General features: G+C 57.3%; 1 protein-coding gene across 2 annotated transcripts in view; it reads right to left on the bottom strand.

The window, feature by feature from the left end:
* Positions 1–22,960, bottom strand: part of PCSK6 (proprotein convertase subtilisin/kexin type 6) — a 38,420-nt gene that overhangs the window by 1,752 nt on the left and 13,708 nt on the right. Inside the window, exons 6-20 of one of the 2 annotated variants that reach the window (XM_074600774.1) lie at positions 22,866–22,954; positions 18,832–19,004; positions 14,699–14,911; positions 13,095–13,195; positions 11,418–11,521; positions 10,817–10,934; positions 9,554–9,742; positions 9,184–9,320; positions 7,041–7,220; positions 6,367–6,469; positions 5,590–5,786; positions 5,072–5,159; positions 3,660–3,751; positions 1,568–1,697; positions 406–518 (exon numbers count right to left, since the gene is read on the bottom strand). In XM_074600774.1, coding sequence (XP_074456875.1) covers positions 406–518; positions 1,568–1,697; positions 3,660–3,751; positions 5,072–5,159; positions 5,590–5,786; positions 6,367–6,469; positions 7,041–7,220; positions 9,184–9,320; positions 9,554–9,742; positions 10,817–10,934; positions 11,418–11,521; positions 13,095–13,195; positions 14,699–14,911; positions 18,832–19,004; positions 22,866–22,954 — 2,027 coding nt within the window. Of the gene's footprint in view, positions 1–405; positions 519–1,567; positions 1,698–3,659; positions 3,752–5,071; positions 5,160–5,589; positions 5,787–6,366; positions 6,470–7,040; positions 7,221–9,183; positions 9,321–9,553; positions 9,743–10,816; positions 10,935–11,417; positions 11,522–13,094; positions 13,196–14,698; positions 14,912–18,831; positions 19,005–22,865; positions 22,955–22,960 lie in introns of those variants that run through there. The other variant, XR_012589016.1, reaches the window with a different exon arrangement.

Below are 22,960 nucleotides of genomic sequence, written 5' to 3'. Positions count from 1 at the left end.
ACATTTTAAATAAACAAACATTGCACGTAACAGGCGGTGCAATTCGTTCCAGTGTTGGAGGAGAGCGGATTGAAAAGGAGTCGCTTTTTAAGGGCATCTTTCACATGGTTTTGATGAAGGAATAAAGCGGCTTTGCAGCGAGTGGGAGAATTAGCCCCAAGACTAAACTCTAACGAAATAAAAAGGCTTGGATGCGTTGGAGCAACAGGCAGATATCCAGCGGCTCTGCCAGGTAAACCGCCCGCCCACCGCAGCCGGAGCCCGGCTCGCTGCCGCCGTGCCCCAGCAAGCCCAGGAGCTCCAGCGCTTTCGGCTTCCTGCTCTGAAGGGAATCCCCCCCAAAACCCTCATTTTTTGCTAGCGGCGAAGCACTACGGTGCCAGTGGTTCTGCCACAACTACTTACCGTTGGTGCAGGTTTCATTTGTCACGCAGGAGCCGCCCAGGAGGCTGAAACCTTCTTTACACTTGAGGCAGTTTCCACCAGAGCCCTCGCAGGCTGAGCAGTGGTCATCGCACCTGGGGACAGACACCCTGCAGTGGCCTGAACTGGCACCGACACCCCGACCCCGGCCACCCAAAATGGGCCATCGGCCAGAAAATATGTCTGCCACCACTGCGACATCCACACCGAACCGGAGGATGCGGAAAACGGCGAATCTAAAGCTTAAAAAGTTACTGAAGCCCTGGGAAAAAATGGGCTCGGCGGTGCCAGGTCGCTGCTCGGTGCCGGCCAGTGACATCCCAAAAGCAGTCGCCTGTTGGGAAAGCTCAGCGGGGCGTGCACCTCTCTTCCCAGCGATCCCAGCTAGAAAAAGGGCTGCGAGAGGAACCTGCGCTTCTCGCAGCTGTTTGCTCAGGCAAGAGAGCCCATCAGCTGAGCCTCCTGCCTGGGGATGGCGGCTCGCACAGACCGTACCCGAAATCCCTGGGAAGGGATGCTGGACCCCCGTTCCTCCCCACCGGATAGCCAGTGTGGGCGAGCGAAACCCCGGGCGGGCAGGCGCTGCGCTGCGTGTTCCCAAGTCACCTTTAATCCTTGCCTTTCATGTTCACCTTAAGGAGGCTGAATCCACTCCCACTCCCCACTTGAAGCGCAGAGTGGGAGCAAATTGCTGCCTCCTGGCATCTCCCGGTCCCCCCCGCGCAGCCCCCACGCTGGGCCAAGGAGCGGGCCAGCGCTCCTCCAACACGGCCGCCGGGCGAACGCAGCAGGTTTGATTGAAAGCTGGAATATTTGCCTAAACATCCCTGTTCCTCATTCCTCCCACACCTCCTCCAAAGAGCCCGGGGCTGGGGCTGAGCCCCTTCCACCGTAGCCCTAAGACATCTTGGCCGGCTCCGGCGGGGGGAGCGTGCTCTTAAATCCATAGGGCAGGGGCGTGGGGGGTCCAGCCCCACGGCTGCCCTGGCTCCCTCATCCCTGTTTTAATTTCCCTAGTAAACAGTTCCAGCTGTGAGCTGTTTGCAGCATTATTATTTTATTATTTTTTGTTTTATCATCGCTGCCAGCGCTCCCCCCCGTCGGTGCTGGCTTTGCTGCGGCCGCCGTCGGGGCGGTAACGTACCTCTTGCAGACTTTGTTGGGCAGCCCGTGGCTGTCGGCGGGGTAGAAGCCCTCGCGGCAAGCGGGAACGCAGCGCCAGTGGGGTGCAGGGGCCTCAGGGCCACAGGGAGCGCAGTCCTCCTCGCCCAGCCCTGCGGGGGACAGGGAGAGATGACGCGGGCATTTTTGGGAGACAGGAGCCACGTCGCGCCAGCAGCCCCGTGCGAGATAGGATTGAACAAGCTGCTGGTTGTGCCACCAGGGTCCTGCGCGGCTGCTTGGCTCCCACACCCCCCAAAAAAACCCAGCTTCCGTCTCAAAAAACTTCAGCTCCCATCCCAAAAAACCCAGCCAGGACCCGGTGTCCTGCCCCTCTGCAGACCACCACATCAAAATCCCCTCCGGAGCATCAGGCACTGCTCCAAAGCACGCACCGGTTTAGCTTTCCCACCCTACGGAGTGTCAAATGCGGAAAAAGAGATGCTAGAGTGGGCTGCGGAGGAGCCGAAGGAGGGAAGGGCTCGGGAGAGGAGCTGGGAAAGCAGAGAGCCCCGCTCTGACGCCGGAGCCTTGTGGCTGGACGGCAAACCGTGGTGATGGAGGTGGTGTTATTAGAGGCCTTCCACACAGCAGGCTTGAGAAATGGTTATGCAGGAAAAGGAGACGAAAAAAGGCTTGAAAAATAATTGTGGTGAAGTACATTTACACTGACTGGAATGAGAATTAGAAGGGAAGTAATTTTCTTAAAGGATTAAGAGCCCATTCCCTTCCACACTTGCCAACAAGATCAATAAATATTTTGGATTTAGTCTTAGGAAATTGCCCATGTATGATAGATGAGATTCACACCACTGAACACAAATTGTCTGGAGATCATATTATCATCAGATCTATGATGATTTTTGAGGGCAGACGCAAACATTAACAACGGAAAATAATTGGGACTTTCAAGCAGCGAAAAAGGCAGGATTTAAAGGGAACGCCGAGCGGCTTTGGGCGGCGGGAGGAAGCCGGCAGCGGCCAGTCCAGCCCCGTGGGGTGACCAGGATAACGCGCCTCGGCTGCCTGACATTTTTATACGCTGCAAAGCCATCTTCCATCACTCCGAGAGGGTTTTATGGCCTCCCCCGCAACCTTATTAAACTAAAGCACCTGGCGTCAAGAGGAACCGGGAAATAAAGAATGGCTCTAATAAAAATGTAAAAACTCCCTAAAAACCTTTCTAATATGAATATACTCCCAGCACCTCGCGGGATGTGCTGGAGAGCTGGGATTGCTTCCCTGCCGGCACGCTCTGCCTTGGCTGGGGGTGGGTACCGCCGGCATCGGATCAGCTCCTGATGGACAAGGGTCTGGGGGTTTCATAGAATCATAGAATGTGTTGGGTTGGAAGGGACCTTTAGATCATCTAGTCCAACCCCCCTGCAGTGAGCAGGGACATCTTCAACTAGACCAGGTTGCTCAGAGCCTCATCCAGCCTGGTCTTGGATGTCTCCAGGGATGGGGCCTCCACCGCCTCTCTGGGCAACCTGGGCCAGTGTCTCACCACCCTGAGTGTAAAGAAATTCATCCTAATGGCTAATCTAAACCTGCCCTGCTCTACTTTAAACCATTGCCCCTCGTCCTATCGCTACATGCCCTTGCAAACAGCCCCTCTCCAGCTTTCCTGTAGGCCCCCTTCAGGGACTGGAAGGGGCTCTAAGGTCTCCCCGGAGCCTTCTCTTCTCCAGGCTGAACCCCCCCAACTCTCTCAGCCTGTCCCACAGTAGAAGTGCTCCAGCCCTCTGATCATCTTTGTGGCCCTCCTTTGGACCCGCTCCAACAGGTCCATGTCCTTCTTGTGCTGACGGCTCCAGAGCTGGACACGGTACTCCAGGTGGGGTCTCACCAGAGCAGAGCAGAGGGGCAGAACCACCTCTCTGGGTCTGCTGGCCACGCTTCTTCTGATGCAGCCCAGGATGCAACTGGCCTTCCGGGCTGCGAGCGCACATTGTTGGCTCCTGTCCAGCTCTTCACCCACCAGCACCCCCGAGTCCTCTTCCGCAGGGCTGCTCTCTATCACCTCATCCCCCAGCCATGTTTCACGTGGGGATGTGGCGGGGCGAAGGACGTACCTGTGCCAACGGGGCAGGTCTCGCACCGCCGGGGCTCCCGGCTGAGGTACATGGCGGGCTGGCACTCCGGCACGCAGCTCTCTCCTGCCAGGCTGCCGGGAAAGCGGAGAGGACGTTGGCACCTGAAGCTACAGGCTCTGGGGACCCGGCACAGCCTGTCCCCCTGTCCCCATCTCCGCATCCCCCAGGGCCCTATGGCAGCCTCAGCCCGTGGCGCGGGAGGCGTCGGAAAGCCAGCCAGCGCTCCAGGAGAAATTAAAGTCCTGCCTGGACCAAAGGGACGGCTGCAGGTTCCTTAATTAACTATCCAGGAGGAAATAAAATTATTCTTTTCCCATGGGCAACCAGCCAGGCTCTGCCAAAGACCTTTTGCACTGTGAGGCTCCCTGGAATAAAAGGGAATTGGTTCCGTGCCACGGCTGGGCTGGTGCTGCTTCACCGTGGCAGGGATGATTTGGAGTCCCGGCTTAAAAGGATATTGGACAATAAAAAGCAAGCACCGTGCGGATTATGTCTGACAAGTGCCTCCAGTTTTGCTTTTCCGAGGGAGTAGATAATCTTTTGGCAGTGGCAATTTCCTCGTCTGAGAGCGCCCCGCTGCTACACCCTGTCCCTGGCTCGCTTACAGCCCCTGAGCAAAGCAAAGCGCGATGGGATCCTACTTCCATGTGAGCTCGGGGATGGAAAACAGCTTCTTCCCGGTGCCGACGCCGCTCGCCAGCATGGCTGGGCTCTGCGTCCCGCAGGAGCCGCGGGGCCGGCAGCAAGGACACCCGCTGATCCTTGCGGGGCCGGGGCTGCCCCACTTCCACCCACTTGTCCATCCTACACGAGGCCCGCTCACCAGGTACATCGGATAAAATTTTCCAGCGTGGATGAAGCTGGAGGGAAGGGTTTGCGCGCTCGCAGGGAGCATTTTCAGCCTGCCTGAACAGCTCAGCCTGGTACCAGCTCTGCCCCGTGAGCAAAACCGAGCGCCCTGTTTGGTTGGGATGGCTCCCACGGAGCCGCCCGACACTCGGGAGGAAAGGTGCGTTTGGCAACGTGTGGTGTAAATGTTTTCATTGCTTCCCCCCCCCCCCCCATTTTAGATGCTGCGACGCCGGGAGCTGCTCTGGTCGCAGGTCACCGAATTTGGACAAGCCCTTCTGAGCCTGGCACTTACCCACCACCCTCACCCTGGCAAGCGCTGGAGAAAAGGAAATTAAACTGAAATCATGCTTTTCAGCTAAGAAAGGGACACAAAGCACCACCTTTAAATTCCCAATGCTCTGTGCCACAGCTGTAGTACCACAGAAGCAGGATCTCAGGTCTTTAACTAATTCACTCTCTAATTTCCCATTGGTTTTCCCACATTTAAACCGCGCGTACAAATGCTGCAGGTATAAACTCCTCCCGTGCTGGTATTTTACCTGAATCCTTCTCTGCATGCAGTACATTTGTCTGCTTCGCCGACACATTTTTTACAGCTTTGATGACATTTCAGACAGCGTTTCTGACCTTTTAAAAAACAAAGCGAGGCAGGGGAGAATAAAATCCGGACAGTGATTTGCAAGCGGCAGCCGGAGCCGCAAAGCCCCACTGCGCCCCAGCAGCAGCTCCCCGGGGAGGAGAGGTATGTCCTCCCCCCCGACGGGTCCCTGCTACCGCAGATGACCTTATCTGTCACTGCTTGCTAAGAAGAAATACGCTTTGCAAGCAGCTAGGGCCATTAATTACAGTCTTCTAATTAAGAGCCAAGTTGAGTGCCTCTGCTTCGCACCACCCTCTTTGAACACCCAGAGGTTTCCCTCCTCCCTTCACGACACAAAGTGGGTCAAGGGGGGAAATTTAAAGCCAATACTCAAAAAACAAGGTGTTTCCTCCACCCATAGCACTTAAAATAGAAGCAACCCTCATGCTACAGCTCGCAAGTGATAAACATCCTTACGTTCCTCGGCGTAGAAGCCGGGCGGACACAGCACCACACAGGTGCTCATCTCCTGGTGGTGGTAGAGGCTCCGCTTGCACGCCGTGCACTGGTTCGGTCCCCTCCCGACGCAACGCTCGCAGCCCTTGTAGCACCGGCGGCACCTCCGGGCGCCTTCGTCACCAAAAAATCCCGCGGGGCACGAGCTCACGCACATCCTGGGGAAGGATGCGAGCGCTCAGGCTTTGGTGCCAACACTCGGACGCTCCCGGCAGCCTGGCACCTGCCGCCGTCCCCTCACCCGCAGCATTCAGGGCATCCCCCAGCCTTGGCAGCAATTTGGGCTCCTTTACTTCTTATTCTTAAGATTTAGGGTGTCTTGAACGTCATGGCTCTTTAATAAAGAGCCCGGGCATCTCTTGGCCAGCAACCCCGTCTACGGGTAAACTCTCCCTGTGCCAGCCCAGGAGACTGAGGGGTGGAAACCCCAATTCCAGAAGTGATTTGGCACCTCAGCTAGCTGTCACTTGGGCACGGGTGACCCCAGCCAGTGAAGCCAATGCTTCTTTCCCAGCATGATTACATGGCCAAGGTCCTCCGGGGCTCTCCAGCTCTGTGTCCCCCACCCCATCGTACCCTAATCCAGGGCAGGGATCCCCACACCTCCTCCTCCGTCCATTTTCTTGCCCATACTCTTCTTTCTCTGTGCAAACATCACCCACGCTGCGGTACGAGCCCTGGGGAAAGGCACCGCCACTGCCCGGGGAGACCCCGCGGAGACACCCCACCACCCCTCACCTGCCGGTTTTCACGCTGCCCAGGCTGTAGTGGATGCAGTTCAAGCACTGGTCGGCGTTGGGGCCGTCGCAGCCCTGGTCACCGCATTCGGGGTGGCACGGACCTGGGGAGGGAGAGACGGGCTCAGCCGGGGGAGAGGCTGAGCATCCCCAGACGCCATGGCCAGGATGCTCTCAGCACACCCTCCCTGGACAGACGGACGTGGGGAAGGGGCTGGGGACCCTCCGCCTATCTTATCCTATGTCTATTATCTTACAAATCTTATATATCTTATCCTATGGAGCTGCATGGCTCTGGGTACTCGCCTCTCCTCCAGCTCATCCCCCCCAAGCACGAATCGCACCCGACCATCCTCCAGCTGAACACTCCCGTGCAGGAGGAGCTTTGAAAGCAGAGCCAGACCCACTCCTTGGGGACGGGCAGGGGAGGGAAGGTGGGCAGAGGAGCTTTTTTTACTCCTCAGACGGCCGCACCAGCAATTTGTGGCGGGAACGCTGTGATGGGGCGTTTCGCTACCTTCTAATTTCACCGTCCTGCTGCCCCGCGCTGGCCGCAGGCACCGCTCCTCCCAGCCCGCCCTGGCCCCGGGCAGGATCAGGCCTTGTGGCTCCCCTGGTTGGCATTTTCCCAGGTATTTTGGGGGGGGATGACATGGCAGCTCAGCCGGCGCTTACCCGCGTACTCTTCCTCCTCCTCAGCCACCTCCACCTGGCTCTGCAGGAAGGCGACTCTCGACGGCTCCATCTCCGATGCCGGCACCTCCAGCGTCCTCCCACGGGACTGGGGGCCACCCAGCGCGGTGTAGGGGTGCTCAGCCGTCCCGTAGAAGAGGAGGCTCCACTCCTTCAGTTTCCCTGCAGGGGCGGGCACAACGTCACCCATCCCGCTGCCCATCCCGCTCCTTCCCTGGTGACCCCGCGGCGCAGCACCGGCTTTGGGGGAAGCAAGAGGAGGGTGGACTGGACCATTAGGGCTTCTCCACTCGCTTGGCAACGCACAAGCAAACAACAAACACCCAGAAATCTTCACCAGCCCCCCGAGCTCCCAGCCTGCACGAATGCAGCTGTTTAAGGCACCTACAAGGGATTTTTTATGCTATAACTCGTCTGCATCGCCGTACCCATCCCACCCAACGGGCGGAGAGAACCGGTAACTAAAAGCTCCGTAATGGAGGACTAATTCTCTCTGATAAAAGCCGCCCGGAACCCACCAGATTCTTTCTTGCTGCTATCCGACATGTCACAGGTCTGAGCTTGGTGTCCCCCAAAACACCCCAGGGGCCACCGGAGCCTGCGCAGCACCTGGGGGCTCCCCACGGCCTTACACCCACACCGGGGTCTTCCGCGACACACGCAGCTTTGGGGAGAGGGTCCAAAAATGCTGCCGCCTCTTTCCAAGACTTTTTTTTCTTTCAGTTCCCCACCAACAGGAGTCACTTCACGCCTGCGGCACGCGCGGCTTTAACCACTAATCCCTGCGTTTCCAGGAAGGGCTTAAAATTTCCGACACCCAAATCCCTTGGCTCTCCCACAGGGCTGCGAGGACCCACCTGCTGCAGGACGGAGCTCGGGCGGCACCAGCTGGGGCAGAGCTCAGCCGCGCGCCTCCACCGAATGAATGAAATTTCCTTTAAATCTAAAGCATCCCGTGCGAGGAAAGCCCGGGCTGCACGGGGCTGATGCTGGGGACGCAGCAGTGCCAGCGACGCGACAGCCGTAGTACTTAATTGGTATTAAATTAACCGATTTAATTGGTTTAATTTAATGGTCTTAAATTAACATTTAATACCTGCTTCTGCCGCAGGCTGGGAGCATCGTCCCTCTTTTTCCTCCCGCTTTGCCCTCTCTGCTTCGAACCCGCTGCGGACCCTTTGAGAGGGGGGTGACTTAACGCACTCATTTTCGTTTCGTTTTGCAAAGCCGGGTGAAGCCAAGCCCTGACGCCCGTGGGGGGCTCAGAAGCACCCACCGCAGACCGTAAATACGGAGGGGGGGGAAAGCGGCTCCGTGGGTGCTTTGCTGCTGCTCCTCCGAGTTCAAACGATTCCGGGTGAAGGCAGCAAACACAAACACTCTCTGCACAATGGAGCCCCCACGTGCGCCTCCCGCCAGAAAGTCGCGTGGGAGAGATTTTTAATATACTCCTGGCTCCTTATCAACGAGCGTGTGGATTTTAACACCCCCGCGACGCACGCCAGCCCCAGGCAGGATGCTTCATGCCCCGCTGCCACCAGCCGGCGAGGCGGCTTGTCCCTTCCCGGCGGGGACGGATCCCGCCAGCCCGGCTCCTTTGCCGGGAAGGGGTCAGGGAGCAGGCGGCCAAGCCGGTGGGGGGGGACACAGCGAGGTTGGGGACACGCAGTGGGGCCAAGGCTGAGCCCGGCCACCCCCTGCCAGCGCGGTGGCAACCCGGAGAGGATGTCCGTCCGTCTGCAGCCCGAGGGGCATCGTCCCCTTGCGCCCGTTGCACAACCAGCCCACGCGCCAGATGTCCCAGCAGCGAAGCAAAACAAACAAACAACAATTACAGCTCTCGGGTTTCCTCGTTTTGACTCATTACGGTTTAATTTTGGAAACCCGGCTCTCAGTTGCAGCCAGTTTGCTGCTGGGAGAAAACCCGCTCCCGGCTCAGCCAGACCGGCAGCCTCTTGCGCGGAAGTTTTATTCCCATTTTTGAGAAATTTGGGCAATGCAGTTTTGCTGAAGACAATAAAACTTGCAGCAAAAATTTACGGCCAAGCTAAGCAGCCTGCAAAGAGCTCTGGGGGCGAGGGGGACCGGCGGGCGCTGGGGGGACGTGGGTGCTGGGGAATCTCACCTTGCACCGCAGGGTTGCGCACTTGGGATGGCGTGTCGTGGATCTCCAGGGTCCACTCCCCCGCCGCCCGCTCCCCCCAGCAGTGGACGGTCATGAACTCCCAGCCCTTGAACCCCTCGTTGGAGTGGTCGAACACCCTGCAACAGGAATGCCGTGCATTAAGAAGCGTGACTTTGAATGTCTTATTAACTCGGAAAAGATAAGATAGGTAAGTAATGATTTTAGGGATCCTTGCATGCACCCACCCTTGCACGGAGCCTTCCTGCAGCTGAGACCCGAGCACGCCCACCGCCTTCCCAAAAAACCCGAGCAACCCCCAAAATGAGGATGCTGCCCAGCCCAGCCACGTACTGGCTCCGGCCGCTCTTACCTCCTGCCGAGGAGCTGTGACCTGGTCCCTGCCGGAGAGACGAGGCTGATCTGGAGGTCTCCCCGGCGCGGGTGCGAGATGCTGAGCCGCACCACGACGTGCTCCAGGTAGAGCACGTGCTGGTCGCGGTGCTCGGCGCAGGCGCTGCTGAGGGTGCTGGCGCGCAGCACGTGGTCGGCTCGGATGTACCTGCCGGGGACAGGAACACGCCACGCTGGGGACAGCACTGCACTCCGCTTCCCAGCAGCATGGACGCCCGGTTTGAACCCAGTCCCTACTGCTTCATGGCAAAAATGATCTCATCCTCCATTGCAATCCAGCGTCCTAGCACGGGAATTTGCTGAATTGCTCAATGGTAACGCGATGGGTTTGAACTGCCTCGAAGATCTATGCCTTATGGGCTGCAAGGGCGCTGCTTTATTATAATTATCAGTACAGCGTTCCTCTTCGGGTTGTAATTAGTGTCTGTATCAGATAAATAGTTTCATGAACACACTTGGCTCCAGATTCATTCCTGCTCTGTGTATGCGAGTCTTCCAAAGGCACTCCTTGTCTGATGAACAACTCTCTCGCTCTACAGTCAGGCAGCGGTAAACCAGGAGGGGCCATTTGGTCAGATCCCCGATCCCACCCTTTAACCTAGTAGAGACGGACCCACCACGGATGAGATGTGAACCTAAGCTGGTTTGAACCTGAAGCCAAATTCAAAGAGACCCAGGCATTGGCAATTTGGGAACCTTTGCAACAAAACACCTTTTTTTTGGTGTCTTCCATCAAGATGAGTTGTTTGGTGGAAGAGGGAGGGGAGCCCAACCCATCACCACTCAGCGGGTGAGTTGGTTTAGGGGTCCCTAAGCCATTTCCAAAACGGCAAACAGCACTGTCAGCCCTCAAAAAATCCCTGATGGTCACCCACCTGGGAAGCAAAAGCATGGCAGGGGCAAAAATAAATCACCTGCCACCAAAGCTGGTCCCGGAGAGCCCCTGCGGGACCCACTCCTCACTGAGCTGTAGGCACAGACCCCGGGTGGGCACTTCTGGGTCAATAAACAGACCCTGGCGTGGATGGTGTGGGTTTCTCTGACCATAAAAGCCATGAACATCACCTGCACACGGGCTTGTCCCAGCCACCCCGACTCCTGATTTCCCTTTCTAAATGCCGGGACAGTGGCTCAGCCTTTGCATTGCAAGAGTCAGCTCCACCAAAGCTCCTTCCAAGTGGCCGCGTGCCCCAGAACAGCCCCCCCACCCCACGACGCTCACTTGGGCACCCTGTCCAGGCTCCCCACGCAGACGTGCTGGGGAGGGACTGTCTTCCACTTCTTGGCTTCCACCACAATAGCGTCTGCATCCACCAGGCCGAAGCCATATAGATGGCTAACTGGAAAGAGAGAAGACTCAGAAACCCACTGCCCTCCCAGCAAGTGACAGGAGCAACTCCTCGCTGCTTGGTGGAGCATCCTCCAACCATCGGGCAAGGCGCAGAGTTGACCTTGTTGGGGTATGAGGTGCTCCAACACGCAGAGCTCCTCACCCTGTTCAAGTTACACCCCAAATCCACGTTGGCAGCATGGAAAAGCCATTGCTGGGAGCAGCCCGCCGAAAGAAGCGGGCAATGCTGCAGCTCAGGAGAGCCTCCACCAAGCCAGGCTTACAAGCCTGCACCAACCAAGGCTTCCAAGCCTCCCATCCCACGAATTACTCCCCTCTCCTCCCTCCACTCAACAGCCTGACGGTAGGAACCCGTGAGGCAGTTGAGAGCGGCCACCCAGGGTGAACGCTCCCACCAGTGAAGCTCTGGGGACCTTTATTTTCCCTTGGGTGGCTGTTTTCACCATGCCACTTCCGCCCCACGGCCCCTCACCTTTATGCCCCGCGCCGTTGGTCTTCCAGTCGGCCGCCCGCAGGTGCGTCGGCCGCGAGGTTTTGACCAGCAGATGCTGGACGTCCCTCCAGGTGAGCAGGGGGCTGCAACGACACACGGCTCATGGGATGGCCCCGTTGCCTCCAGGATTTCCAGCAGCAGCAGGGACCTCCGTCGGGTTAAAAAAAACCAAAAAAGCCTCTTTGCTGCCTCAAAACACACTGCCTGGAGGCTGGCCAGCACTTGGGGAGCCCCCAGCAAGAGGGGTTGCCCCCAGGAGGGATGCCACATGCCCATGGGTGTTGCAGGATTTATTCCTGGCCAAGGGCATTCAGCTCTCCTGCTCTGGGATATAACTGGAGCGAATCAGGAAGATTTTCCCCATTTTCTTGTAAGAGATCGGGAACGAAGCAGGAGCTGAGGCAGGGTACTGGGCTCGGCAGCTCGCTGGTACACGCTGCTGAGCAAACCTTTCCTTTATAGGAATAACCGCAAAAATTGCTGGAAAAAAACCCTGAGTTGCTCATTTAAGAGAAAAATGAAACCCAAAATGTTTCCAAACCCCCCCTTAGGCTGGGTTTGGGTGAGGTTTGTGTGTCCAGGACGCAGGACACTGAGCACTGTGGGCTTTTGAGCCCCCCACCCCACCCCAAGACCCCAGCCCAGGGATATTGCCGAAGAATTTTCCACACTTTTCCTACAGTCAGTTCCTTCAGCATCTCGAGCTGGGATTTATATTGCTCTTGAGCAACATTTAAGAAAAGAAATTCAATTTATTCCTTCTCGTCATAATGGAGTGCCTGAGCACCAAGTTCTGGTACTTAATGTTGCGTTTTATGCCTCAGCTAAACAATTCAAAAATTACATCTAAAGCTCTTACTGTATTTGTAATGAAAACGGCATCTCCAGAAACATGCTCACCCGACCTGGGCGCTGGGATCAAACTGGAGGAGGGGGACTGGAGCCACCACGCTGCGACCGCCGTCCCCGCGCGCAAGCGCAACGCTGCCCCGCAGGCTTATTCGCAGCCTTAATTTTCTTTCCACCCCATAAAAATAATACCAATAGTGAGAAGTTCATGAGAAGATGCTCCATGGGGCAACACGGTCCCCCGGGGGGGCTGCTCCTGGGCTGGGGGACCAGGATGGGGACAGGAGGCAAAGAGCAGTTTGTGCGAAGCAGGGAGCGTGCCGCTGCTGGTCACGCCACGTGGGTTTCTGACAGTATGCAAAAGTAGTCCTTTCCCCCCAGAAACGAAACACTTGCAGAAAACCATCACTTCTACAAGACATTTTCCATTTTCCGCGATGTTTTCTGCCATCTTTTTTCCAGGAAGTATTTATAAAACTCCTGTTGGAGCTGGCTGTCAGCGGTTTCAAAGCACCAAATGAAAAGCCTGACTTATCTCATCAACCCCAACTTTTCAACAGATGGCAACAAGTGAAGAATTAGCTCAATAAAATACCTGCAGGAAGATTAGATACAAAACAACAACGCTGTATCAAACCTTGCCAAAAAGGAGCAATTTGGAATAACTTTGCCCCGTTTTGAGTTGCTCCAGAGGAAAAAAAAACCAAAAAAACAAAAAAACAAACCACCTTTTTTCTTTCTGGTTTTGCTTACCAGCTAACTAAATTTGGAAAGATCTGCAAGCCGGAGGGGGGAGGTTGCACTTACTTTGCCTCCAAAGCCAAGGCGATGATGCCGGCGACCATGGGGGCGGACACGGAGGTGCCGGTGTGGCCGTCCGTACAGCGGTGCCGGAGGTCGGTGGTGACCTGCGGAGAGAGGAGCTGCAGCCCTGCGCCGAGGGAGATGCTGCCGGGGGGGGGGCATTACCCCATCCAGCACCCCAGGTTCGCTCGGGATGCTGCCAGCTCGGCGCTGAGCCTGCGGGTACCCAAACCTGCCGTGGCTCCCATGCCAGCGGAGTGCTCTGAGCTCCCCCCTCCCCCCGAAAAAATGGGCTGCGGACACATTTGGCACGTGAGAAAACATCCCTGCTTACGTTTTCCTTTGCTCAAAGGTGCAAAAAACTATTTGAAAGGTGGGGGGAGAGTCAATTTCGCCGGGGGTCAGCTGGAGGAAAAGCCAGCCGCACCACAGATGGAGCGGCGCGAGCAGGGCAGGGCTGGCGGGGGTCCGCACCCGTGGGTGCGTGTTGAGTTGCGCCATATTAACGCTTTCCATAAAAGCTCCAGCTCCTGGTGTCAGGCAAGGATTTCCACTTGCATGGGACACAAAAAAAAAAAAAAGGAAAAACCCCACATTTCCAGCTTTTTTGTTTCAAGGCAGAGCACTGATGCTTGGGTACCAAAAGCTCAGAGAGAGGAGGTGGGCAGAGAGATGCTCAGTCGGTTACATTTTTAAAAGGCTTCTGGGCTTTGAGTTAATATGGTGATTTTTGTTTGGGGGGAGGACACACACATGCTACCCAGTGCCCCTGGAAGCCGCTTTTTCGCCCAGCAATGCTGCGGTAGCCCTGAGCTGGTGCCGGCCTCAGCCACGCGAATGCTCCTGAGGGCCAGGAAAATGGCACTTGGATTCTGTTTTCTGTCTAGGAATTCATCTTTTAGGGGCCAAACAAATCACTCCTGAATAAAAAAAAATAAAAAAAAAAAAAAGAGACTTGTAAAAACCCCACAATTTTTTGTCACAAAAATAATATGGGTGGAAAACTCCCTCCCCAGCACCAGGGTAAGGTGTTGCGCTGGTGGGTGATGTTTTACTGCCCGATGTTCGGATGATGGATGGGGATGTCGGTAACAAAAGGCCTTGCTGTGATGCAGCCAGAGCGGCTGTTGGGACAGGGCAAATACAGCCCGTGCGGCAGGGAAATCCAGGCTGATCCACAACGTGCACACACCTTCAGGCAATTCCTGGCCTCCAAAAAGTCTCTGCTCCCCGCTTAGGTTTGCCGCATCCCTGCCAAACGCCTCCATCCTCCCTCATTTTTTCCCTGTCCCAGGCTAAAAATCCTCAAAATTCCCTTTTTATAAGCACAGGACAGCGAGCAGGCACTTTGGGGGACAGGTAAATATTTGCACGGGTATTTTTGCAATCCGCCAGCCCTTTCACCCATTTACCAGGGAAAACGCCGCGTGCCCGAGCTCTTCCCAAGGACCAGAGCAATTTTGGCCCCACCATAAAAAAACCGCGAGCGAAATCCACCACAGGGCTAAGGGCAAAGCCCGGCTCTTACGACAGAGCCATCATCCAGCCCAGTCACGCAGAAAAGGCGCAGGGGATGCTGCCCCACGCGACATTGGGGTAAAACTTACTATTTTCCGCTCGTAGAAAGCCCCGCTGCTGTAGGTGGTGGCGAGGGTGGAGGCGCATTCCTCCAGGTACCAGGGCTTGTAGCCGTTCTCAGTGGTGCTGCTGATGGAGATGGTGTAGATGCTGTTGGTGTAGCCGTCACAGGAGCAGTAATCGCCCTCTCTGCCGCCGTTCCCCGATGCCCAGACGAAAATGGACCCCAAGCCCCTGCGGCCCTGCGGGCAGAGAGGGGACGGGGGGGTGAGAGGAGGTTTTTGTCCGGGATGAACGTCCATCTCGGCACGGGCAGCCCTCCCTGGCACTGGGATGCCGTCGGTAAGCCTGGTTTTCGGGTCAGGAGGTAGGGTTTGGTTAGGGTGGAAGGACGGCGCCTGTCCTGCCCAGGGCTCAGCCCCCTGGATCAGCCCCCGCAAACGTGCCCCTCGGCTCGGCCAGCCCCACGTTTACAGGTGGCGACTCCCCGTGAGGACGGGAGAGCCTCCGGCGATGGGGACTGTGGCATCTTCCGCTGGCTCTCACGGGGGAAAACACCTGGGGTGCTCGGAGCCCCTGGAGCAGGTGGTAACACCCAGCACCACGCTTTCTGGGGTGCAGGGACGGCCCCGTGGGAGGAACTGGCAGAGAACCCCCCGAAACCCACGTCTCCCTCACCCCGAGCCTGCAAAGCCCCTTGTGTACCCATCCAAACCACCAGAAACTTTCCCCCGGCCTATCCTTTAGGTTCCTTTTGTTTGTTTTTAATTTTTTAATCCCGGCCTTTTCTCCCCTCCCCATCGCTTGGCAGGAACATCTGACGGAGCCGTCCCCAGGGGCTACAGCTGCGGGAGCCCACCGGGAATCGGGGGGGCGGGAGGGGTGCGCCATCCGCCCGGACCTCCCCAGAGCCAGGGGAAAATCCAGCCCGGCAGCGGCGGCCGCGCTGCCAACGAGGGGCCCCTAACGAAGCCAAGGGCGCGGGGGCGAACCGCCTCCATCCTCCATCCTGCATCCCAACCGCTGCCAGGGCATCCCCCGGGGGTTCACAAACCGGGTGCCACGGTCCCCAAGGGAGGATTTTTGGTGACCCGAGGGGGTTTGGGGCAGGAAATGAAGCGGCTGGTTCTCTTCCCTGCCCCATAAGGCATGGCTTTCCGGGGTTGGCAGCCAATGAAGCACACGGCGGCGGAGCAGCCCTGTCCTCCCCACGGTTGCTCCCGCCACTGAGAGATTTCGGCGCTAGCCCGGGCAGATCTGGTGTTTACCTCCCTCCCACTGCTCTGCGGTGGCTTCCTCCGCAAATAATAATAATAATAATAATAATAATAATAATAATAATAATAATAATAATAATAATAATAATAATAATAATAATAATAAAATCCTACTAATAAAAAAGCAGCTTTGCTCTGGAGGAATTCACTGGGATTTATTGTGGGTTTTAAGCGCTGGGGGGAGAGGGATGGTTTATTACCTGTCTCACCCTCCTCCCGGGGCAGAGGATCTCCGAGCTGACCCTGCCTCTGGATACACAGGCTAAGTCAGGCTCTTTCCTTACTTTATGAAAGTTTTCATTATCCAGGCTGCCTCCCAGCCAAACTGGGTGGATATTTCCCTAGCAGAGATTTAATAGAGCTGTCTGGAGCTCTGCGAGAGAAAGTGCAATTGCAAAGGGAATTATTGCCCTGCCCCGCAGCACGGACGGCCCAACCCAGCTCGCCAGCCCACCAGGTCTGCTGCTGGCACCTCCAGTCCCACTTCCCAGGGATCCCCCTGGATCTCCGAGGCGGCAGCATCCCAGCCCACGTGCTTGATGCAGGCAGCGACCGCCCGGCTCCCCGATGCTAAAATCCACCCCATCTGCAAGGACCAGCTGCGTGCACCCCAGGCTTTCCTAAATTGCTTAATAGGAGGAATAAAACCAGGCACCGATTGCCGAAGGCGTGCGGAGACATAGCAATGATTTCGATTGGGATCAGCAGACAGGGAGCCCGGACCTCCCTTGCATCCCGCAACCCGAGTGTCGCAGCCGCGGGTGCCGAGAAAGGCTGCTCGGTCCCGGTCCCGACCCGCACCCCCGGGATGCTGGGCAGGGCCGCGCTGCAGGAAAGCGGGTTCGGAGCCAGCACGGTCGCTCGAGGACACGAACAGGCACATACACGACACTACAGCAACGCACATCTAACACCTGACAGCATTTCCCAGCGGAACGAGAGGTCACCGCGTATTGCAGCCCCCTCGGATTGGAAAAAAGCCACGCTTCCCCTTTGCTCTCAAACAAGCAACCACTAAGATTTCCACAAGCAGACCCCAAACACCCAACGTCTTTACTTGCCATCCTCCTCAGCCGTCGCCATCCTGGCGAGGGGCTCCTGGCCCCTATAAACCCCGGGTTTGGCATCATTTAAACCAGGGAATCCCTCCCTGGCCAAGGCTGGGGACAGCGTGGCTCACGCCAGCAGTGCATTGGTCGGATGCGGGATCGGTCGGATGCGGGATGCACAGCATCTCCCCGCTCCCACAGCGCTGCCGGCGCCTGGGTGCGTGCCCAACGGCACTCCATGAGAGCCCAGGATAAATATCTCCTCGTTAGCTCGGGAACTAATAAGGTGTGGCTGGAGGAGCGGGAAACAAGATGATAAATTTCCCCAGCGCAGTCCTATTGCTAACAGATAAAGGTTATTTTAATGTTTCCATTAAAAACTCAATTTTAAGGATTTATAACTCAGTTACAGCCGTTTGCTTGGGCTAAAGGTGGCGGCTAACTATCTGCTTGTGGCTTTCCTCATTATTTAAGAAGTCAGCAATTAAGAGCTGTGCATGCAGGATAGTGGGTGCCGCAAACACGGGTGGCAGTGGATGGGGGGGGACAGGGATGGGGGTGGCAGGGTCTGATGTCCCCTGGGAGACAGGAACAAGTATCCCGAAACAGCAGGGCTGTGCCGGGCAAGTGTCCTGCTGCCGCCCGTTTGCTCCCGCGTGGAAAAATAATGTTTAAGCAGCAGCTTGTTCCCCCGTATTTACACGGCCTGAACTCCCCGGCACTTCAATGGATTCCTCGGCAGGCTCACCGCCCCGGCAGGAAATCAAGTAAATAGTGGGAAAAACACTCCACCCTATTTTTAGATAAGCGGCAGGCTGCGACGCCCCGGCCCGCGGCCGCCCCCGGCGCCCTGCGAGGAGAGGCAGCAGAGGCAGGAGTGGAGGCAGGGAGTGAAAGGGGGGGGGGTCCGAAGCCCAGCCTGGGGCTGCCGACGGCAAAACCCCATCCCCAAATTGGCCGAAGCGCCCGGGGGACGCTCGCTGCAGAGACCCCAGCCGCTGTGACACTTACCCGCGGCGCCCGCCGAGCTGCCAGGAAAGGTCTTTTTCCCGATGCTTTTAGCCAATATGGAGCGTATTTTTTAAAAGCGCCCCAAAACAGAAGGGGGGTGGGAAGGTCAGGGCATCCCCAGCGGGGATTGACAGCTGTCAGTCACACGTGACACCCGCTCAGCCCCTCTCGCTGGAGGACTTCAGGGACAATAATCTCAATTTTTCCTGTGCCCCTGTGGCGGCACCCACCCCCCGCCCAGCCGTGACACAGCCACCCATTCTGGGTTGAAAACCAGGGAAACGCTTAATGTGATGGAGACCCCCGGCAGAGGACACCGGGGGCCTGAGGAGGGTGAGGGAGGGGGGATGGAGATGCTGGGGGGGCGGCCGCTTCCCTCCGCACCGGCTGCCAGAGGGGGACATTTTGAGGTGCAAAGCCACCCCCCCCCAGAACCGCTTTGGGTTTCTCATCCGGGCAGAGCTTCGCAACTCAACCTGGGGCCTGCCTGCTCTGCCGGGGCTCTGCCCGGGGACCGGCGCTGCCGCATGCTCCCGCCGGGGCCGGCCGTGCCGAGGGGTCCCACCGCCATCGCCAGGCACCTCCCGCCGTCACCGCCCGCCGCCGCAAAATCCACCGGAGGAGCTCTTAGGGACGCCGGGGAAAACTAGGAAAAATTAGAGATGATTCGCCTCCCCCCGCCCCAGCCCTAGCGTTGGCATCGCCTCGGGGGGCCGAGCCGCCCATCCCCGTGCCGGACCCCCGGCCGGCCGTGGCCCCGGCACGCGTTTCCCCACGGGGCAGGAGGAGGAGGGCGAGCGCATCTGGGCGCTGCGGGATCCACACCTTTTTAATGCCATGCTCAAAAGCCTGTTTGGCCAATAGACCAGGTCCATCAACTGTCTTCCCATCATCATCTGGCCCCCAGCTCGCGCTGTAAATGTCAATGTAATCGGGTCTGATGCCAAGCGACTTCGCTTCAACAACATCTGTTACATCGCCATCTAACATACGAATGCCTAAAAGCACAAAAACATCAGACATTAGGGCTTAACGGCGTGGATGAAAGTGCGAGGATTGCAATCAAAGGGCTTTGTTAACGGCGGCGGAAACCGCACGGCTCAGCCTGGAATAGCTTCAACCCGCGGCCCCGCGCGCTAACGAGCCCGGCAGCGGGAAGCCGGGGAGCTATTTTGGAAAAGTTTTCTGTGTTGTTGGCTTCATGGCAAGTGATGGGGGGTGTGTGTGTGTGTGTGTTAAAATTTGCTTCCCCTCCATCAGCAGGGACTGGGTGGTGGGAGCGGTTTTGCACTCCCAGGCGGTAAAATCCCCCTGCTAAAAAGTTCCCCCCCCCGGCTTTTTAATAAATTAACTGTCTCATTTCTCCACCTGGAAGATATCGGTGTTTCCCGAATTTCGTTCGGGCACACCAGTGGGATGAAGCATCTCCCCATGAGTGGGGACAACCGTGACTGTCCCCAAACCCTGTCGTTGCCCAGGTGATGCCAGCAGTGCCCGGGACGGGGAGAAGCCCCAGGAGAAGCCCCAGGCTGTGGTTTGCACGGCCAAAATCAGAGCCAGGACCCCAACCCATGGCGGGACGACGCTGCCTCCTGGGATATAACCTCACTTTTCCAGCCAGGAATGCTGGCGGTTTGCAGGCAGAGCCCACCGGCTCTCCCCGGGAGAGCCGCGCATCCCCAGCCTCAAACCGCTGCAATATGAGGGTCACAGCCCCCGCCGCTCCCCATCGCCCTTTCCCTGCTGGAATTCCCCCGTCGCACGGCGAAACAGCCCTCCGAGGAAAGGAGGTGCTGGAAATGTCAGCATCGCGTTTTGACAACCAGGGAGAGTCCGGTTTATAAAAATGCATTTCCCTTTCCACACGTATTTTCCCTTAAAGCAAACAAACCCAGGCAGATGTCATTACAGCTGCAGCTGCGCTCTGGACACCAGTCAACTCAAATAGCTCTTTTCGATGCTGTCCCTTACCAGCCAAAAACAAGCTTAGAAATATAAAATGAGGGAGCAGAGCAGTTCCCAAAAACATCCTCTTTGTCACGTCAACAAGAAAACACGAGGAGAAGGGGCGAAAAGCCGAGCCTGGTGTCTGAGCCGCGCTTGGCTGCGGCACAGCAAGCAAAACCAGCCAAAGGATGGGTTTTTTGTGCTGGCTAAATCACAGAATCACAGAATGGCAGGGTTGGAAGGGACCTCTGGAGATCACCCAGTCCCACCCCCTGCCAGAGCAGGGTCACCCAGAGCAGGTGGCACAGGAACGCCTCCAGGCGGGGTTGGGATGTCTCCAGAGACGGAGACTCCCCCACCTCTCTGGGCAGCCTGTGCCAGGGCTCTGCCACCCTCAAAGGAAAGAAGTTCCTCCTCATGTTTAGGTGGAACTTCCTATGCTCAAGTTTGTGCCTGTTACTTCTTGTCCTGGCACCGGGCACCACTGAGAAGAGCCTGGCCCCATCCTCCTGACACCCACCCTTTAAGTATTTATAAGCGTTGATGAGATCCCCCCTCAGTCATCTTTTTTCCAGACTGAAGAGGGCCAAATCCTTCAGCCTTCCTTCATAAGAGAGATGTTCCAGTCCCCTCATCACCTTGGTAGCCCTTTGCTGTCCCCTCTCCAGCAGTTCCCTGTCCTTCTTGACCCGGGGAGCCCAGAACTGGACACAGTACTCCAGATACAGCCTCCCCAGGGCAGAGCAGAGGGGGAGGATGACCTCCCTCGGCCTGCTGGCCACACTCTTCTTGGTGCACCCCAGGATGCCATTGGCCTTCTTGGCCACAAGGGCACATTGCTGGCTCATGGTCATCCCGTTGTCCCCCAGGACTCCCAGGTCTCTTTCCACAGCGCTGCTCTCCAGCAGGTCAGCACCCAACCTGTCCTGGCGCAGGGGGTTATTCTTCCCCAGGTGCAGCACCCTACACTTGCCCTTATTGAATTTCATAAATAATAAAAATATGGACATAATAAAAATGTGGACACGTTCATCGGTGAGCCCAAAGTCAACCCAAAACAGCCCAAAGCCAACCCAAAGCCAACCACCCTAGATTAAATAATGGGGGGGGGCGGGGGCAGGAGGGAGCGGGGAAAGATGCTGCAAAATAAAAGAGCTCTTTGCCACGCGGGGAGCAACGCCGGCCTCAGAAGCGAGCATTGGAGGAGAGGGGAAAGGAGGAGGAGGGATGGCAGGAGCCCATTTGGTTTCTTGAGCAGCGATGTATTTTGCCCGGAGCAAATGAAAAGCAACGCAAGAGCGCTGAAGAGCAGCCAGTAAAATTAGATGGTAGCTCTCCGGGTGTGACAAATGGGCTTCCCCAACAAGTTGTGCTCATTAATCGCTGCTTTATTTGCCTAATCCATCTAAAATCACTCTCGCTGCAGCTATAGCACATTTTCCTCCGCAATCCCAAACTCGATATGGCTACAGACTTTATTTTTCCCCTTGGGCTGCTCACGGTGCGGGAAGGCCAGGGCCTCTCCCCTCGGCCAGGTGCCTCGCATCGCTCGACGCCTCCCCAGCGCACCCCCGAGGCGAGGCACTCGTTAAAGGAAACAAATTAAAATGAGACCCGTAGGTCGTTATAAAGTCAACAAGTAACGCTCGTCTCCACGGCTGCTGCGGAGCAACGGGCTTGAAAAGGAGCATGAAGGCAACGGCTGGATGCTGCAGGGTCCAAAACTGCCTTAACCTCCCCCCCCGGGAGCTTTGCCTTGCTCCAGTGCGTGCTCGGAGCTGGCTTTAGAGGCAAGAAGCCCCCATGTGGAGGGCACAGGGGACGGGATGGGGACGTGCCACAGCCTTTGCAGCCCCTGCCACCCCCCAGTCACCCTCCCCGGGGTTGTTTCTTCCCTCGGGAGATTTTCCTGGCAGAGGGACACCCCGCTCCTCCGCACCCCCGTCCAGACACCACCCTAACGACCATGGTCAGGATGAACAAGTCGAGAGAAGGAATTAAGCCCCGAATCCAGCCATGGGCGCTTGGGTCCGTGCTCGCAATGGCGACGTCTCCCAGCGTTGGGGTGGTAGCAGGGGTCGCAGCAAAAGCCCCTCTCCCATTCCAGCCATGCCGGGCACGGGGCTAAAACCCCCCATGAGGACGCAGCTCCAGGCATTTGTCCCTTACACGGTCCCGTTGGCCACGCGGGTGGGGTGATGGGCTCCCACCCCCATCTCCCCGGTGGTCACTGTACTGGCCCGGGCCGGCCAGAGCAGCCCCAGCTCAAACCAGCCTCCAAAACCAGCTAAGCTAATGGAAACGAGCTCTGTGAGGCTAATTACTGTCGGGATCCAAGTTGGTGATAGAGATTCGTTTGCTCCTTGTGCATCCTGTTATTTGAGGGACCGTGCAAAGGTCCCCCCACCCCATGCAGCCCCGGCCCCCCACCTCCTTGGTGCTTTCCCCACGGGGGTGTTTTGGGGGTCCTCCCAGACTCCCCCCTGCTCCGAGCGGCTCATCTGCAGACATTAACCTCACCAACGGGCAATTTCAGCCCTGAAGCCAAACCAGCAACACCAACCACAGCAAACGCAGTCCCCCCACCCCCCGCCCCCGATAAGAAGGCCAGCCCCCCCTGAAAGCAGCTGTGGACTTTTGGGGTGAAACCACCACATCTGTGATCAACGTGTACCCTCATGGCAAGGATGCATCCCAAGAAGAAGGTTTCCACCCCAAAATACATGGAGCCAAGGTCCCCTGCACCCACTGTCACCCATCCTTCCCCAAGCCAGGGCACCAAGGAGGAGATTCTCTCCCAGCAACATCTGGGAGAACGGCATCCCGCCACCCGCCCCAGGAGCCCAGGGTGGCCACGGTCCCGCGGGGGGGCGGCGAGGGGCTGGGGATGCGCAGGCAGGCGCCAGCCTCACCTCCGATGCGCGCGTTGTAGGCGATGCCCACGATGCAGTACGAGTTGTTGGCCGCCGCCGCCACTTCCCCCGCGCAGCGAGTGCCGTGCCTGCAA

The sequence above is a fragment of the Larus michahellis genome, chromosome 9 (assembly GCF_964199755.1).
Source record: "Larus michahellis chromosome 9, bLarMic1.1, whole genome shotgun sequence".
NCBI lineage: Eukaryota > Metazoa > Chordata > Aves > Charadriiformes > Laridae > Larus > Larus michahellis.
Note: the sequence above shows the minus strand (reverse complement) of the source record. Positions and strands in the feature narration are given on the sequence as shown.